The sequence below is a fragment of the Lytechinus pictus genome, chromosome 7, assembly GCF_037042905.1.
Source record: "Lytechinus pictus isolate F3 Inbred chromosome 7, Lp3.0, whole genome shotgun sequence".
Classification (NCBI taxonomy): domain Eukaryota; kingdom Metazoa; phylum Echinodermata; class Echinoidea; order Temnopleuroida; family Toxopneustidae; genus Lytechinus; species Lytechinus pictus.
Genome location: NC_087251.1, coordinates 46,353,601 through 46,373,988, shown reverse-complemented (window position 1 = coordinate 46,373,988; position 20,388 = coordinate 46,353,601). Strand labels below are relative to the sequence as shown.

The 20,388-nt window shown below is 37.8% G+C and overlaps 1 protein-coding gene across 2 annotated transcripts; it reads right to left on the bottom strand.

The window, feature by feature from the left end:
* Window positions 1-523: 523 nt before the first annotated feature.
* LOC129264319 (T-complex protein 1 subunit delta-like) lies at window positions 524-20,126 on the bottom strand. Of its 2 annotated transcripts, none has more exons than XR_010294251.1 (14): window positions 19,471-19,719; window positions 17,861-17,913; window positions 17,266-17,355; window positions 16,660-16,768; window positions 15,849-15,991; window positions 14,348-14,469; window positions 13,870-14,005; window positions 9,372-9,511; window positions 8,632-8,728; window positions 7,804-7,911; window positions 6,858-6,988; window positions 4,892-5,126; window positions 3,267-4,191; window positions 524-2,417 (listed from the first exon to the last, which is right to left on the bottom strand). XR_010294251.1 is itself a non-coding variant. In XM_054902177.2 (14 exons), exons 1-14 carry the CDS (start codon window positions 19,571-19,573, stop codon window positions 2,052-2,054), a joined length of 1,596 nt encoding a protein of 531 aa, XP_054758152.1. In that variant the 5' UTR covers window positions 19,574-20,126; the 3' UTR covers window positions 524-2,051. The 2 variants fall into 2 exon arrangements, 1 of the variants encoding a protein (XP_054758152.1); XM_054902177.2 differs by having other exon boundaries at window positions 524-2,066; window positions 4,078-4,191; window positions 19,471-20,126.
* Window positions 20,127-20,388: the final 262 nt, after the last annotated feature.

The following is a 20,388-nucleotide window of genomic DNA, read 5'->3' as shown; positions in this document are numbered from 1 at the left end:
TTCACTTTTCTTTCCTTTGCCCTTCAAATTCACACCCATTTAAACTTTTCTTTCATTTGCCATTCAAATCCACACCCATTTAGTTTTTTTTCTTTCATTTCCCCTTCAAATTCACATCCTTTTAGTCTTTTCTTTCATTTGCCATTTCATATCCATTCAGCCGCCATTCAATTCACACCCCCTTCATACTATTCACCATCTCTCTCTCTTTTCAGTCAACCAATTATGAACCAACTCTTGTTGGTATGTCCACTTCGTCAGTTTGACATTTAGTCTCTTCCCACATTGGTCTAACCATAGCATGTCTACAACTGCAACCATTTCCTAATTAGATGAAATTATCATTAGACAAAGTTAATGTTAGACCAAATGTGTACACCAACTACTAACAGACCACATGAATAACCCCCCATCCCTACCCTCAGTCACATTTTCTCAGTAAATAACATTATTTTTAATCATTACTAGATCAAAACAACATAATATTATAGTTCTTTGGTCATAACATTGATAAAACAAGATATATTTTTCCAGTGCTGACACTTTCAGCTTTTATTGAACTGCAATGCATTCTACCTCTCGCATAGAGATTATTTATGGCATTCACAATACATGAATATTTATATCAAAATAATAGTACAAAACAAACGGCACATCATGCATAAGATATAATATTAAATTACAAAAGGGAAATAGTTTACAATCAACCACTCATACGTGGCCTTTACATTCAAGATCTTGTGTACTGGGAAAGTTTGTGTCAACAAAATGCTTTAAAAAGGGTAGTAGAGATGAGCATTCCGAGATTTCTCCTGAGCTTGCTCATTTTAAGAAGCTTTCACTTGACAAGTCAAGCAAAGTGTATAATGCTTTAAGACTGTCATTTCAAGGTAGTTTGATAGTTTCATTTAGGAGATTTTAAAACAGAAACTCTTTGGAATTTCAACTTTTTGCTCACTTAATGCATCCTTTTTATCATAAACAGGCGAGTCTGCCCTTGTCATCAAAGAAATCTGTTTGACTGGGGCGAAATTTGACTCTGAGGAAATAAACAACATGTAAATGCTTTGCATAACCTGGTCTGAAAAATTGCTTTAACAACTAAAAGGTCTACTTGTGCAGACTTGACTTTTATCTATTGTATCCAGTGTTCCTCCTGAAAAAAATCTTACAAAAAACTAACCATTCACTTGGGTGTTCAGTGACTGGAACACAATAACATTGTCATAGAGCTTTCATTTTAAAGTGTAGTACAGGTGAAAGAAAAGAGTGGTCTGCAATAATCGCAATTTCATATTTGCAGAACATCAAATTCTTCAAATATTTCAAGGGAGCAAAGAATGCAGTCTCCTGCCAACATTCCTTGAGGTTCAATAATTATTCAAATTATTCCAAATTTGAATTAACACTTTCCAATATTTAAGATTTTTAATGATGCTGACCACTTAGACCCACTACCAGTAGGACACTCATATGAGATGGGCAATTCCACATTCAATTACCAATATTTTCAGAGTTAATGTGCCTGTTTGAATCTTGCCATTCTTTTTTCTTGTGTCATGCAAGAAATGTTTGTTCTAACACCTAACTCTTTCATCAAAATGATTTCTACTCAAGCTTATATTGCTCTCAGATGATAAGACCATGATGCTTTCACAAAAGGAATGTCAGTAGATTCACTCGTTTGTTCCTTCAAAACATATTTTACTGTTCTAAATCTCCTCGGTTTATGGCGTGGTTCATGAACCCTAGGGGAGCATTTCATGAAACAAACAATCAGAGATTTTCACCAACAAATTTGCTCTGAGCCAATCAGATGCAAGGATTTCGGTAGCTTATAACAAGTCAGTGAAGTCACTGCACAGACCCTATTTTTTCATGAAATGGTCCGCTGGATCAGTCATCTATTTGATGGAAAGGGATTCCGAGTTTGCTCAAAACATGGAGCATAAACGTGTTAAGTATATATTTATTTAAACAGTGCTGTAACAAGACTCCACTCAGCAACATTCACATAGATACTGGTTCACAAACTACTGTACTGCCAGAGGTTATCGAGCATTGACCTGATGAAAAGACAGAAAGAGAAAGAGACAATTCAATGACTTGGGGTTACACACTTCTAAGTTGACTATGCACATCAATAATAATAATAATGGCCTAAAGTGCTTTACAGCATATTATTACTCCGGTCATCGGAACCTTGCATGCCCGCATACAATGTATGCACCTTCTCCACTCCCTGGGGAGCATTCCAACAAGAGTTCCAAGACTCAATTGCTAGGAATACTACATAGGCTTTCGCATCCTACCGGGTACCCATTCGCAGTGGGAATCGAACACACGACCCTCTGTTTTCAAGAACCACTACACCACGGCTCTTCCACATTCATAGACGCAATGGTTTAGTGGATCATCTGGGGAGCGTTTCATCAACATTTTCATCCGACAAGTTGTCAGATCTGACATCTTTCCTTGATTCTGATTTGCTGAGAGGTACTGTTACTATGGTAATTGTCGGATAAAACAGAACTTGTCGGACAAAGTCCCTTCATGAAACGCTCCCCAGATCATCATCACTCATATGCAAATATAAAATCAACTCAGACAAGTTTGAAGTTAACTCTCAATTTTTAATTTTTTTTTACTTTTGAAGAAAATGTGATATTTTCAAGTTTATGCCCATCCTTTGACCCCAAAATCTGATAAGATCTTTGTCTCTCAAATATGCATGCATGAACTAATTTGATCCCTCAGTGGTTCTTCATTATCGCGAGAACACAATATTTCAATATATGCACTGACCTCTGTGACCTTTTACCTCATGAACCTTAACCCTATATAAACTGGGCATTTCAGACCGGGAAAATATACAGGGGGTCAATTTGACCCCTCCCCTCAGATCTCGACCGCTGATTGCGCTATCGCCAAAGAAAATTTGCACGCGTGTAGAGCTGGATGTATACTGGAAGAATATTGTAAAATTTTGAAATTTTTTTTTCTTCATATATTTGAATTAATTAATTATGCGAATAAGCGTATTAAATTTGCCCTGAATTTGGCTTTTTGTGTATGTTTTTGCCTTTAACTCAATTTACATAACTAGTAGAATGCTAATTTTTGGTGTGAGAGTATCAATTTTTACATTTCTAACAAATATCGATAAAGGATTGCCAAAATGTAATTATTTCTTATGAATTTTATTGTTTTTTTTAAATTGTTATGATTTCTTTGTTTGTTTTAAACCTTTGTTTTTTCCGATGAACTTTGGTGGGGACCTTTTTGCAATCATAAATAGCGTAAAATAAATCAATTTTTAGGTTGAAAAACAAAATTTGCATTGACTTTGTACACAGAATCACGTTTTTGAGCAATTTTGGGTCTGACATGCGCTTAACAAATGTTGCATAATTTCGGAACCGCGTACCCGGGGGGTCGCAAATTTGGTCTCAAAAGATGCGCAAGGCTTTAAGGTAAAAAGTCAGCGAGCAGTGCAGTAAAAAAAATTGCGCCATGGCGTAGTGACAAATTTTGTCGATGGGGGGGGGGGTCAATTTGATAGATAAGGGTTAATCATTTTCAGATCATTGTCCACCCTATATGCATATATGAACTGAGTTTGAAGTCGATCCTTCAAATGGTTCTTCAGTTATCGTTAGAACAAGATATTTCAATATATGCAATGACCTCTGTGACCTTTAATCTCATGACCCCAACATCTACTCGGATCATTGTCACTTCCATATTCATACATAGCCATTTCTGAAGTTCAACCCTAAACTGTCAGGTACATAATGACCTCTCATCTTGTTACCCTCAAAACTGATCAGATCATTGTCACTCCTATATGTATAGTTTGAAATTGACCAATCAAATGGTTCTTTAGTTTATGGATGGCTGGACGACCAAAAACGCATAATGCCTCCAGTAACCTCCCACGGTAAGCAGATGCATTAAAACAGATTTGTCTAAGAATTTGTGTTATCATGTTTCAATACATGTCACCGAAGAATATGAAATTCCTATTTTAGAACAAGGAAAACTGGAGACTTTTCAGTTCAGGCTTTTTATACTTACAATGTCATCAATCTTCATGATACTCCTCACTGTCTCTGAAGCCAGCTGGATTGCACTGGTTGATACAAGCAGAGGCTGGATTACATTCTCCTCAAGGATATTAGTGATGGCACCCTAAGACAAAAAAAATTAACAAATGTCTAATTAGTGAGTCGTTACAGGTTTGTGAAGTGAACAATTTGCAAAGGAAAAGTAAATAAAATATTTTAGTAAGACATTGGCTCCTGGCACAAATGCTCCTTTTCAGTTGAGCACCGAGGTTTTGATGATGACCAAAAGAACCTGAGGAGCAAATAGTATGGTAATTGTGAAGATGAGATCTTCAGACAGCAGTAACTTGTTGATATATTTCACCAAGCGAGGGCCTAGCGAACGGTTTTGGTAGTGCCAAGTTTCTGTTTAGGCCGTTTTTGTTGGGTTTCATTCAAACAATAAAAAACAAAAGAAATAGTGAGTGATGAGGTTGTATGTTCTATGTTCATGGAGTCTCAATAAATATAAAGCTGTATTGTCATAACACAGGGGGAGCACTTCCTGAACAAAAAGTGATTTTTGCTTTGAAACAATCAGATGTAAGCGTTTAAGCAGCTTATAACAAGAGTCACTATTTGTTTCATGAAATACTGCCCAGTCTTCAGCATACTACAAACTATTAGGTTTAAACAGTTGGCACCCCTTGTTGCAAGAAGTAGATTAGTATCAGTTGCAAATTCTCCATCATCTGCAAGACCTGATTGGCTTGGGGACTCCAAATAGATTTGCAACTGATCGCAAGTTCCTTGCAACGCCTCGTACGTGAGATACCTATATGTACCTTTCTGACATTGATACCAGCAGTCTTTTCTCCCTGGGCATGCCTGTTCCTCAGCTCGGTCACGACACTGATGGGATTCAGCCCGGCATTCTCAGCCAGCGTAGACGGGATGACCTCCATGGCCTCGGCGAAGGCTCGGAAGCAATAAGCCTCCATGCCACTCAGGCTGTTGCTGTACTCCGTCATGCGGTGAGAGATCTCGATCTCGGGGGCCCCTCCGCCAGCTATCAGAGCCCTGTTTGAAGAGAAAATAATGAGGCGTGAGAGGAAATATGGGATGTGACAGTGTACGTCGACCTAGAATGCAACAATATCTTATCGGCACAGGTACTACAGCACAATAAATTCAAGCAAGAAAATTTGAGATGTCCTGATTGGTAATAGAAATGTAATCTCATGTCCATAATGCCACTTGTTTGAATGTAATCTTGTACCATATGAAACTTTTTGGAAATTTAGTTCTTATACTGGTCCATTTTCAAAATCTTTGAGATAGAGAATTTCTTTACTTCATTGGTCCACTGGTGACCTGCAGCTTTGGTTAGGCACTGAGTCAACCAGTCAGGTCGACTAAGGTCTAGACCGTCTAGAACAGACCTCCAAAAAGTGAAAATAAAATATTGCATGGCTTCGAAGTGTGAAGATGCTGGCATAGGTCTGCATCATATAACTGATGATGGAATAATAGTAACATATAGAGAGCGCACTTAGAAACACATGTATCAAGCACTATGCAAATGTAACTATGATTATAATTATCCTTTTATTTTTAGAGTGTGAGAATGCTGGCATAGGTCAGCATCTGATGACAGGTGAGGGAAGCAAGACAATATTCACTACCATTTTGCTCAGATATAGCTCTTTTTCAAATCACTGTTGGACTCATAGGTGTCCTAAGTAAAGCTACGTCATCATGGCAAGGGATTGTATAAATCATTAAAAAAATAACCTAAAGATTTCAAGATTTATTAAAAACATGTGATCGCAGCTTAAAAGCTGAATTGACAGATGTTTTACAATAAAAAAAAACAATGAACTTAACAAATATAACAAAACAATCAAGAAATTTACAGAAATTTTACAATATAAATTCAAAATATCATGATATTTTCAAGGTAATAGCGGCAATGTAAGATAATAATTGAAAATCTATGAGAAGATGCATATTAACTAAAGATTTGAAAGACCGTCTGAAAAGGTTGAGCAGAACTTAGATAAGAAATTATAATGATGCCAAATGTATATAAAAAAAAAAAATGAATAAACGAAATATTGTTTGAACCTGTCTATTAGAACATTAGCGTTGTAAAACTTTGAAAAGGTGACATCAGTTAACTGGCTAGTTTGAGAGCAACTTACATGACTTAGGATAATGAATCACAAGAAATCAAATGTGAATATACTCAATATGCAAAAATTAATGGTATTGTAACTATGAATTAAATTAATGGTACTGTAACTATGAATTAGAGTTTAAAGTTTGCTCATGCCTTGGATTACATGAATCTATACAAATAATGTATGAGCGATTCTCGATATTTGAGACCTTCCTGAAATTATTTGTCATTTTTTTTATTGCTTTGAAAACTTTTAATGCTCTCAAATGATTATGACTTGAGCAGTTCATGAAGTGAAGTGAGAATTGAGAAAAATGCTGGTGAAAATGTTCAAAAAGGTTATTATATGGAAATACTAATGCATTGTTCGCACTGTCATGCGATCCATTGGGAACACCACGATTGGCCTTTCGTAGCAGATCGCAAAAATTTGTGAACTGTCTAAAATCTGATACGATTACTCCACGTTCAACGGTTTCGATCGTGACTGTGGGAACTGGGTAGAACAAGCAACTGCAATGTAGACTCACAGCATAGCAGCACTACACTGTTGCACAAAACATTATGTATACATGGCAATGGAAATCATTATAGCAATATAAATCGAGTGGAATAGTAGGGTGGTATACCTTTTTTTTACAAGACACCTGATGACACAGAGAGCATCATGGATAGAGCGTTCTGCCTCTTCTAGGACAAGCTTGTTGGATCCCCTAACCAGGACAGTCATAGTCTTACCAGGATTAGCTGCACCGGTGATCTAACAATGACAAGATAGGATAAGGAATAAGAATGAAGGCAAGTCATTCCTACATTAAGGTGGAAGTATGCTATTACGAGACTCTTTCTTAGGACACACCTAGGGTCTTAGCTCTAAACTCCAAACCGAATGATGATATTATATGCCATTAGGAATAAGAGAACAGCTTTCATCTCTCTAGGGTCGGTTTCGATGGTGCTCTAAACTCCAAACCGACCGATGATATTATATGCCATTAGGAATAAGAGAACAGCTTTCATCTCTCTAGGGTCGGTTTCGATGGTGCTCTAAACTCCAAACCGACCGATGATATTATATGCCATTAGGAATAAGAGAACAGCTTTCATCTCTCTAGGGTCAGTTTCGATGGTGCTCTAAACTCCAAACCGACCGATGATATTATATGCCATTGGGAATAAGAGAACAGCTTTCATCTCTCTAGGGTCGGTTTCGATGATGTGACCCCTAGCATTAGATAGAACTTTTTGTTGTTGGAAGACCATTCAATAGAAAAAACAGAGAAAAAGTAAAAATAGTTTTAAAAATGCTTAAAATCATGGCTATCTGCAGAAATATCTTTTAAGAAATGTGTCAATGTGCATTTTTTTTTAGAAAGAGGAGGTGCAATGAGCAAACTGGAGTAGAGTTCGTGAAAATGACAATTTTCTTTTATTTATCTATAGTAAGTTTCCAATGGGTGGCTCTCAAATCATAAAGGGGGTGTGCGTCCCTTGCCGCCTCCATCTAAATCCGCCAATGGAGTCTTCTGTGACCTTCATGATTCTCTGCAGTAAACCAATGTGATCTTGACTTACCTTGACAACCTTGCTGGTACCTGTAACGACTTCCTCCACCAGGTCAGCTGATGCCAGGTATTCAGGTGTGAAGTGGTCAATGCTTGCAATGGGTTTGCACCCAATGGCCTGGAATCATAGAGGAAATGAAAAATACAATGTTGCATGGCTTTGTTGTGGTTTAGTGGTTCAGTCACTTGAACCTTAATGTTAAGGGCTGAGGGTTCAAATCCCACCAGGTGCAAAATGTCCAACTGAAATCACTTATTCATGTTTATCACTCTCCACCCAGGTTTTAAATGGGTACCAGGTAGGATGCGAACATCAATGTGATTTTGCATGTGTGCATTGGTTAAAATATGCTTCCCAGAGAGTGGAGATGGTGCACTCTTATGTGTGGAAACTGCGATGGATCCAATGACTAGAGTAATAATAGTAACATATAGAGAGCTCGCTTAGAAACACATGTATCAAGCACTATGCAAATGTAACTATGATTATAATTATCCTTTTATATCAGAGTGTGAGGATGCTGGCATAAGTCAGCATCCGATGACAGGTGAGGGATGCAAGACAATAATCACTGTAGTTTTGCTCAGATATAGCTCTTTTTCAAATCACTGTAGGGCTCATAGGTGTCCTAAGTAAAGCTACATCATCATGGCAAGGGATCGTAGAAATCAGACCTGACATTTAATAGCATGTTAAACTTTAAAGGGGCCCAACTTACATCATGTGTAATTTGGTATGGTTGAAAAGTTATCACCTATCGAAAGGCAGCATGTGTGTGTGCATATGTATCTTTATATTAAGAATGAAAGTTTTTGATACACAATCTACTGATCGCACCTTGCATACAAACTCTACATCTTCCCTCTCCACATCCTTTATCACCATAATCTTCATCTTCTGTAGGAAGTGAAGGGCTAGATCACTCAAGCCATCCCTATAATAGAGAAGGAAAAAAATAGTGACCGAGTCCAAGAACAACATTTGATAAGTAATGTGCAATCTGCCATTTGCAAAAAAAGAAGAAATTGTTTGATTTGCTCAGATACAGCCTTTTTAAAATCAACGTTGGACTCATAGGTGTCCTAAGTAAAAGCCAAGTCATCATCGCAAATTAACCTTCTGATATTTGCTTATGATTTTACATATATATCATATTTTCCAGAGCTGTTTTTGAAAAAAAAAATGTAATGGATTTTTATAATAACATCAATCATTGGCATAATTAAATTGTATTCCAGTAAAAACATAGTCAAAGAAAATTATCAAAAAATACAAATTATATGAAAATGAAAACAACTCCATGTAGTTGAAATCATAAGAAAATATTTACCACAACCGGTTTAAATACATTTCTATGCGCTTTTCAGTAAAACTCAATTTTTCTTTATTAATTCATGTAAAGATACAAGCAAACATTCATACTTACGGAATATTAATACGCTTTGAAACACAGAACAAAATATTGTTGAAAATTGACAAAAACAAATAAATCTGTTAATATGTTTTCCTCCATATCCTCATTCATACAAAGTCATTCATTCCTTTATTTCACTATTATAGCAGAGTTTTTTTTTTACCTGAGAATTGACTTTTGAATAAGGAGTACATTACAGCCAGCCTTCTTGATCTGTTTAACTAGGTTGAGGATGTAAGCCCTTTCCTCTCTTAGCACACGATCCATCTGGGTATAATCTGAGACCACCACCTGGTTGTCCATCTGAAATAGCAATTACCAAATGTTATCAAGTACTTGTGATTTTCACTGACTACTTTGTCGCCTTCTCGCCCATAGGCCGTTAGCAGTCGCATTCCCGCACATAGGCCGTTAGCGCGCACTGTTCACTTCACGCTACCGGCCTCTCTGCGAGAAGGCGACATGCAGTGCACGCTAACGGCCTTTGTGCGGGAAGGCGACTCGCTAACAGCCTTTGCGCAGGAAGGTGAAGATTTGTTATAAGCTACTGCAAATCCTTGTATCTGATTGGCTCAGATAATTTTGTCAGAGAAAATCACTGACAAAATTTTTCATGAAATGTTGCCGTTACTGGGTAACTAGTGAAGCTAAGGTAGGACATTATAGGATATATCTTTTCTTATGATATCTATACTAAAAAAAGAACAAAAAACAAAACAAAGCTCGAACTTTATTAACACAATACTCATCAATGTAACAGGCACAACAATCTTTGAAAAACCACAGTATAATCAACCACATATACACAATGAGCAACTTCCCGTTTTGTAGACATTTGCTTTTCAATAGCTTTAGAGGTCTGCATGCGAAGACTGATGAGAAAAACAACTCATTACAATTTTGCTCAGATATAGCTCCTTTTCAAATCACTGTTGGACTCATAGGTGTCCTAAGTAAAGCTACGTCATCATGGCAAGGGATTCTACAAATCAGACATTACCCTAAAAGGCCCGAGGGGGGGGGGGGGGGGCAGATTTTTCGCGATTAATCCGCTGCGCGAAATTTTTCGACCGCGCCGCTCGCTGACTTTTTACTTTCAAATCTCGCGCAACTTTTGAGACCAAATTTGCGATGCCCAGGTACGCGGTTACGAAATTACGCAACATTATGTAAGTGCATGTCAGACCCAAAATTGCTCAAAAACGTGAATTCATGTACAAATCCAATGCAAATTATGTATTAAGCCAAAATTCATAAATGTATCATTATTTCTACTTTTACTGATTAAAATTAATTAATTATGCCTTGTTTATGATCAGAATTAAGTCTGCAACAATTTCCATCAAAAAAACAATAAAAAACAAAAAGTAAAAGAACAAAGAAATACATAAGAAATTTAAAAAGTAATAAAATACATAAGAAAAAAATTGCGATACCAAATTTTTTTTAATGTACATTTGATCAGAATCCTACAAAGAGTCTGAATAAAAAATTAGCAATTTTAATAAGTTAATTAGAGCAAATGTTTTATTTCATGCATAAATTAGCATAATTAATTCATTTAAAAAAAATCTTATTTTTTCAGAAAAATTAATCATACAGACTTGTAGATTTTTATCGCACACTACCACTGTGCAAATTTTTGCGGTGCTTGTGCGATCGACGGCCGAGATCTCAGGGGGGGGTGGATTCCACCCCCCCCCCATCCCTCGGCTATGAGATGGGTCCAAATAACCCGGCTCTTTTAGGGTAAATAGTAAGCTTTTTCGGTATACCGGTATTAGTAATACCGTTCGGTATGAATGTCATACCGGTATGGATACCGCCGTTAAAATTTCAATACCGAAATACCGTCATACCAAAAGTTGAAAATATCATACCGGTATTTTCTTCTGTATTGTCGTCTATGGGTATTTTTACAGTAAAATTAAGCCAAAACAATAAGTTGTTTGGCTCTCTCAACGTATTTAATGAAATCAGAATCCGATAATCTAACCTCGAAATGAATACATCGCCCCTGAACTAATGTCTGAGCTCCGCTAGCCGCTGCATAAGGCCTCGGCCCCACCGCTACGTAGGCCTAGCCTAGCCTACATGGGGTGCATGTCGGCTCCGTGCACTTGTGCACACAGCTACAGAAAACCAACGAAGCCGATCGAGATGGGGAGCATTTCATGAAGATTTTTTTCAGTGATTCAACAACAGATTTGCTTTCCGCCAATCACATGCGAGGGTTTGTCATAGCTTGTAACATCCCTCTATAAACAAACAAAATCACCGACAAAACTCTTTTTGAAACACTCCCCAGCCTGCCTTTTGACCACGTGGTGTCTTCAACAGAGTATCAACCTTGGGGCGTTGACTGACAAACCACAGGGATTAACACTTGTTTTTCTTTATGCAAGTTTTTTTTTTCTCGGACTGCTCTTAACTTGTTTCAATGGTATTTCTTGAGTTTTTTTTTTTTGGGGGGGGGAGAGAAAGGGGGTGCTGGGCATCGACAGACAAACCACAGGGATTAACACTTTTTTTTTCTTAGTGCAAGTTTTTTTCTCGGACTGCTCTTAACTTGTTTCAATTATGACAAGTTTACTTTTATACAGCCTGCTACACAAGTCGTTTGACACCCCCCCCCCCCCCAAAAAAAAAATACATACATAAATATAAAAAATAATAAAAAAAAAAAGAAAAAAAAAGAAAAAAAAAAAAAAAAAAAAAAGGAAAAAAAAATTTGACAACAGGAAAAAAATGTTATGCCATTCCTCTTGGTTTATTTTGAAAATGATCTGTGAAGTGATCGTGAATGGAAGGAAGAAAATGGCTGGAATATTTGTGTGATTTGTGATGGGTGCTGTATCCTTTTTGTGCATGTGCGGTCATGAATAAAATGAAATAAACTATTGGATTGATTGTAATTTAAATTTATGATGGACTGGGGGCGTGATAAGATGATGATCAACTCAATTTTGGCATGTGTGAAAGATAGAATTGACATTATTAAAATGAAAAAGTATAATTGATGACCAGGACTTGGGGGGGGGGGGGCGAGAGAAGAGAGAAATAGAAAAAAAGGGGGAAGATCGAGACTCGGAGAAGAGGAGGATGTTGATTGTGGTAAGAGAGGGGTGGTGACGGGGACAGGATGGGCCAATGGGAAAGAGAGAGTGAGGAATTAAGGGGCTGGGGAGATAAAGAAAAACACAATCAAGAAAAAAGAGTGAGAAAGAGGCGGCCGCGGAATAAGAAGTCAAGGGGGAGGTTTTTACTTTTTAGACAACATGTGGAGATTCACAAGAGGGAGAAAACATGGCCTGAAGTTAGCTAAGAGGGGGGGGGGGGGGGGTTCAACACAATAGACATAAGAAAAGTTCTTTACGAGACGTCAAAATTTGAGGTCAACAAACTTTGAACCTTCGACGAACACGTGTTGATGTGAGTGGTAAAAAAAGGGGCGAATCTGAATGTGAATGAGTGGGGCCAAATCGGTGAAGGGAGAATCACGCAAATCTCCTTGACTGTTTCAGCAGGGAATTTGGTGCTTGGAACTTGGGGCATGTACACACGTTTAGCAAAGTAGCAGTGAGTAGGTGCGGTATAGCATTTGGTAACTTGGCTACATCTAATTCATTTTAGCATGGAGATATGATTAATTGTACCACGTGCTTGCTGAGATAATTTCGCGCACGTGCACAGGTAACTCCCTCTCGCCGTCTCGGTGGGGCCGGGAGAGAGCATGATCGTATAACTTTTTGCTCAGGTCTTTAATAGTTGGGACTTGAAATACGATAATTTCTTATTTTCTAATCTCTCTTTAATAAACAAATCATGATTATTTCCATTTGAAAATCTAAGGTTAGTGGTGACTTGCAAGGCTCAAGACAAGTCTCAACTTCGTCATATTTAAATTTTTTCAATCTATGAAAATATGTTTGAGAAAGTTTCTGTCAATGAGAACGGACCAGGCTGAGCATTCCTCAGCTGACCGCAAGCATCCACTCTTTATCCGAGGCCATATCAGGGCTAAACAAACATTGGACACTGTTTGCACAATAAATTGGGAATTTACACCGGTATTAGTCGGTATACCGGTATTGAAGCAATTAGTAATACCGGTATTGAAAATATCAATACCGAAAAAGCTTAGTTAATAGCAAATTGTAGCCCTTCTCTAAATCGGCACAAAAACAGTGAAGTTTGTCCATTTAGATCCTCAATAGGGATATAAAATTGCTACAAAATGGCAAATTTTGTCAATTTTGCACAGCTTGGCTAACTTTATTACTTACCACCTATAGTCAAAACTCTCTTTAGTGGCCATCAAAATTGTCTCCGTTCGAAAAGAATGTGTTATAGAAACTGTCTACAAAGGTCATATGTATCCAGTGTATCTCTTAGATGGACTTTATAGACAAGTTGGACTGTAATTAGTTGCATATGAAGTATCTTAAATTATAAAATGAAAAGAAAAAGCCCATTGAAAATGAAGTATGTATTTTGTATTATTTTCATGTTAATATGGGCCATCTGCAAAGTCCTGATGAGGTTTTTATTGGTCCAACACTATTACCTGTCTGTCTATCTGTTTTTGTAAATTTCTTTGTATACATTTTAATCTAATGGAAAACCAATGAAATGAAAAGAAAACAAGACACTAAACTTACATCTGTCTTGGGAGCTGAAAGGCAGAACTGGATAAGACCAATTTTGGCCTTTTCTACTTTGTGTGGGCCAGAAGAGCCTGCTGCCTTTTGACTGAAAACAAGTCCTCTCACTAATTCAGTATCTTCAATGGTACCCCTATGGAGTGTATAAAATGTAGAAATGGAATAGAGACAAGTAGTTAGGCGTGATGAAGCCACAACTGGGAGGCAACTTAGCTTTGATATCAACTATTTTGTTTCACCCTATATAGCTTGGGCTATTTTGAAATTGCATAACCCATTGAATTTGTAATAACATTGAGCATTTTATTTAAGTTTGTGTTTAGAAAAAAAAATGCAATACCCCTCTCCCACCCACCTCACCCTTAAACAAACAAACTTCCACACCAATGGTTAATGTATTACTGACAACAAAACCATTACCAAATGTTTGTAACTGTTGCCCCCTTCCCCCTCCCCCCAAACAGAAAGTACTTACCCTAATTTCTGGATACATTTGATGTCAGTTAGGTCAACATTGGTGGCTGTTGATGGGTCTATGACTTGTAAGATTGCATCAACTGCAATAGGAGCAAGGAGATTTGAGAACTGGGATACAACCTGGAATTAAAAAAAAAAAGAATAAGTCGACACACTCTATTTATTTCAGGTTGATCCTTTTCTGTATATTTTGCAATTTAAATGCAGAAAAAAACCTAAGTTGTTTTCAATCTTTGCTATGTGGTGTCAGAATGTAAAAAAATAATTTTGCTCAGATATAGCTCTGTCTAAAATCACTGTTAGACTCATAGGTGTCCTAAGTAAAGCTACGTCATCATGGCAATGGGAAAAACAAAAAGGAAATGAAAGAAACCCAAGGGTGTGTTCCGAAAACTGTATTTTCTAGTGCTGTTATGGATAAACTCTTTATCGCTAGTCCCGTCAATAAACGCATGTTTTTGCCAATTAGCGATATATCAATAACCTTTCTCTCATTGTAGACAATACCTGCTATTATGTAGAACAGTAAAGTTCCTTCACATTCACACTTTTCGCAGTAGCAGTCTGTATTATTTTGTTCATAAAACACCGCCGCTGGCCCACTGTGGCATGCACGCTTGCAAAGTCACGAGTCTGACTCTAATAAAGTAATAGATCTAGACAATAACAGTTTAAAAAATCAGTTTAGACATCGAAAGATTTGAAACTGTTACAGCCTCACAGGTAAATTTCTTTCTGTTTAGTTCGTATGGGTGTTATTCATTTCTTCATGTTCATAACTTCAGAAAGTATTTAACAAGTTGGACTGACACTGACAGTGCACAATCTGCGTCGCCGGTTATGCTGTCGGCCTCGCCCAAGCCTAGCCTAAAGCTACTGCACTGACGTGGACAGGATGCGGCCTTGTCTAAACTGCCGTGGCACATTCAATTTTACCTCAAACCAGCCTATTAATAAAATGTTCTTTTGTCGATAGTTGTCGATGTCAGTAAGTGTTTTTACCAATATATCGACAGAGAATTTCTTACTGATAACAGCACTAGTAATTTCCAATATCAGAAAGAGTTCACTGGCATTTAACAAATTATACAGACTGCAAATTCCATTTGTAATTAAAACTTGCTATAGTGTTGCTAAAACTTGCTATAGTGTTGCTAACACTGTGTCGGTCTAACATTTAAGGAAATACTCCCCCTAAATTGTCCTGAATCCTTAGGACCCCTTAGATCTGTTATTCCAAGAGACTTTGCATGGTTGGCACATGTCAAGGGGTTTAATATGCCATCAGGGTTTTTTTTTCATAAAGCTTCATAAAGCTGACTAGTGACCCTTTCTTGAAGTTAATGATATACCCGAGATATTAAATGGCTCCCAAGAATGCATATCAGTTAATCATAAAGCTCTTCGTAAAGTAGTTATTAATTTATAAACAGCCGAACATGTTTATGAAACACTCACCAGGAACTCCCTGGAAACTTAGAGGAACAGGACAGACATACCTTAGAGTTGAGTGATGTAGTGGCGCTTTGAAGAAGAGCCTCTCTCTCGTTGAGGTTCACAGGGACAGACATATCAGCCAGGATCTCGCAGGCTTTGTCTGCTGCACTTTGGAAGGACTCGGATATAATGGTTGGATGAATACCTGGCAAGCATGGAAAACAAATAATATGATAGAATTTGAGTGTGTTTTTGTAACATACCTACCAACCCTGAAAACAAAGATATACAAGTAGAAACAATCTTTTAAGAAACAGTCCTGAATTTCAATGATGTCAGACATACTTGTACAAAAAGGGAATATGAGATTCTTTTCTTTTCTTCAAATTAGGAATATTTCTTGTTAATAATATGAAAAGTTGGCAGGTAAAGTTGACAGATTGAAAACTTGACTCGGTGTGAAATAAAAACATCATGTAAACCAAGTTAGGCTTCCAAGTAGCAGGACTACAGGTGAAAAATAAAGCGCCTAATGATATCATTATTATCCGTAAAAAACAAGTACATCCATTGAGGTGGCGAGATGAATCCAAACGACCTGCATTTTTTCAAGGTAAAGGTGATCATGATAAACCCAACAAAACCTTTATAAAATCTGTTATCCTAGTGGGATATGACCATTGAAAAATATTCTTTAAAACCTCTAAAATAATAAATTATTCCATTTACTAACAATTCATTGCGGACAGTAGGGCAACATGTATCTTCCTGTTTACCTACTAAAATAAAAAGTGCAATGTGCATCCTGTAATGGAATAGGATGGCCACTTTTTTTGTAATACAACATGTTCTGTTTGTTGTTGCTCTATTTACCTTTGTCCAATAACCTTGCAGTTGCCTCCAAAAGGCTCCCAGCAATTACCACAACAGACGTTGTTCCATCACCAGCCTCTACATCTTGAGCCTTTGAAAGCTCTACCAGCTAACCAGGAAAACAAACAAGAAATGAAACATAGGGTTGTTAGCAGAGCAGCAAATGGATTTTTGAAAGTTTTCAATTAAAATATTTGTCAATTCCAGTTTACACAACACTATATGAACTGGCTTATAATTATAAAAAAAACATCAACATTATCATCACTCCTACAACTATTAAAAGCAAGAAATCATAGGCAGTATTCTGAAAAAGTTCTTATCTGAAATATGTTCTCATCTACGTCACGATCTCAAATTGGTAATCTGAAAACGTTCTTTATCTTTTACTGATTTAAAAGCTGTACTGGGTGTATAAATCTATAACTTGCGCTTGCAATACTAATAGGGGCAGTCCTTACAGAGATAAAAAAAACGTGTTAAGATTTTCAGAACACCGATTTGCAATGATTTAACGTCTTCCTCTCTCTATGAGTTGAGTCAAACGACAAGAACGGAGATAATAACGTTTTTCAGAATGCCACCCCAAACTACTTTGATACAAACCATTTTGGCTGCTGGATGAAGGACTTGCATCTGCTTCAAGATGGTGGCACCATCATTGGTAATTGTTACGTCTCCCCTGGCATCTTGAATCTGCAACAGACGGACAGAAATATCATCAAAAGTGACTATTATATACTGGTGAAAACAATTCACACAGGTCCATATTCAGATTAAAAATTCAAACTATTACTAATTAGATGATCAGTTTCCCTCCCCCTTCTGAATTTCTGAATATACAATACATACACTCTGAATATAATATTGTGTTTTTCCACTTCAAGCATGACTAAGGGTTACATGTATACATAAATGTCTACTATTTTCCATATTTAAGTAAGCTAACTATAAGCCTTTGGCTTTGTGACCGTAAAATATAATCGGATTGTCCTCAATCCAGCAAATATTCCTTTGTGATGCATACCTGTACTTAAGTAAAGTTTAAAGTTGATCCACCATATGATTACTGAATTGTTGTGAGAACGAAAAAAGTAAGACGGACACCCATAATACATCAAGCACACACATAAATTTGATGGAGGCATAAAAGGAAAAAAAAACCAAGAGTAGAATCTAGTTAAATACATGTTATACTGACCATCTTATCCATGCCCCTTGGGCCCAAACTTGTACGGACAGCATCTGCAACAGCTGAAATCAAATAAACAAAATCGAAAAAAGAATGAGCAACAGAAAAAAAAAAGATTACACAAATATACAATTTGTAGAAATTTGGCGCGAGCATTGCTTATCACTTGTCAGGAGTTACATGGGCGATTCCACGGGTCAAAATCTTATGAATTAGCGTCGATATGGCATCATCATGTTCGCTGGAGTTTTTAGAGTCTATCGCAACATGTACAGAGTCAATTGATTTCCGGGTTTCGGAGCGTCGCGTGAATATGCATGAAATTGCAGAGTCTCGATAATTTTCGATTGATACTGGAGCGATCCGATCACAAACCAAGACCATTTCCCGCGTAGACAATGTGACCGGATATCGTTATCACTATCGATACTTTCGCACGCAGTCCGATTACCAGCATACCTCATCACCAATAGTACTGTTCCCAAATGCCATGACAAGTCTCTCTGTCACATTTCGAGGTCAATATACCCACCTCTTTTCCAAATATCGCGATCGGGAACGGCTGTATTTCAGCTTTGATCTCGTTGTTCGAATCCTCAGACATCACTTCACGGATCGCTTGGATTCGCCGTAATGTCGATATGGACTGAAGTTAGCAACCAAATCATGCGAACATGTGGCGAACTGCCAGCATGCTGCAGGCGAATATTTTGGTCGCATATCAACATAAAGGCGCACGGCCCGGCGAATCCAAGCGATCCGCGAAGTGATGACTGAGGATTCGAACAACGACATCGAGATCAAAGCTGAAATACAGCCGTTCCCGATATTTGAAAAAGAGGTGGGCAGTAGAGGCGCTGGTCCAGAATGCAGAAATTGAGATTGTCCCAGAAAACAAGGATATCCTCATAAACCAAGACAAATCATGTCTTGATAAATTGAGACTGTCCTTGTTTAAGGCAATTTTTTTTTTTAAGGGGACGTTTTTTTTTCACTTTCCCTGCGGGACAAAGACAGTAATTACGGAAATTGAGAGTGCTAAAAATAGATTCAGTGACCTCAATTTCCCCCAGTTCACCGTCTATATTTCATGACTTGCCGTCTTCAACCAATAATCTTGTTATGAAACCTGATAAGTGATATTTAGTTTACAAGTCATTGACTAGCGCACTTGATTGGTGTCGGCACTTGACAGGTGAATGAACTTTCTAGTATCATTTCTTGTGTGGAGAAATCTTTGAAAACTGAGACAGTCCCTGTACTGGCTGTAAACTGGGATGATCCCAGTTTTCTGACCAACGCCTCTACTGCCAGTGCCACTGGTGGGTAGGTATATTGACAGTCGAAATGTGACTGAGAAGTGAGAGACTTGTCATGATGACATTTGTGATTTGGGAACAACTTCACGAACAAGTAGAAGTATTGCCTTGGTGATGAGGTATGCTGGTAATCGGCCGGTGCGAAACTGCATTAGCGCCAGGAGTTCCTGGCTTCGTTGAGAGCAGGCATACGTTAGTAAATGAGTTTAACTCTCTAGAACTTAGAAGCCAGCTGGCTACCCTGGCTAGCAAGGATCGGGATCAAGGAGCTAGAGTAGAGAGTAGAGGAGCGTTAGTTACCTTTCGCAGCAGTGATGTTACTTCGTCTAATCTCAGCCGGTTTTTCACGATCAACATAAGCCGATTGACTCGGCCCATGAGTTGGTGCCTTACCAGATGGCATGTTAATTAATTTAGGTATCCAGAAATGATAATCTGTAAGTAAAATACACCAGGTTGCTACGGATATTTAACGATTTTATTCAGCTACAAAGTGAGGTCTTCTCCACTGAAATCATGTCCATAGGTCCTGTACCTTCGCAATGGGCCATACGGTACAACATTTTTTAAGATTAGACTCAATATCCAGTTGTTACGTTAATCTGTATGGTTTCGGTCCATGGATTCGGTGCACGCGAATCGTAAAAAAATCCTGTTGTGTTTTCACACAATGCATGACGAATCTGTTGCAGCGCGTGGGTGATATCTCGCGTTCTCGAAGCATCTGGCCCATCGGCTAGTCTGCAAGCACTAAAATTTGACACTAACAAATATGTCTCAGTTGGTGCGTGGACACAATATTCCAAACCTTGTGTTTATGTCAAATTTAGTAGAAGCAGCCACAGTGCATGAGTGCGTGTATCTAGTCCCTAGATCTACTTTGGATTATGCACTTGTGAAAACCAAAGGTCTGTACCTGCAGACTACCCATGAGCAGGATTTTTTTTTTTTTTTTTGGGGGGGGGGCAGTAAATGCGCCTATACAGTAATATAGATCAGGATATCGAGTCAGCTATTCTCAGGACCTCCCAACTAGAACAGTAAAAATAGGACTAATTAAGGAGCTAGACAAATAATTTTTTGTCCCTAAAACAGTGCATTTTGATGATATTGAGAAATATGCACCTCAAAAATATACGAATATAGGCGGTGTAATTAACAGACATGGGGGGGGGGGGCAATATAAACTACCCCCCTGGTGGATTTAATTCACCGGGA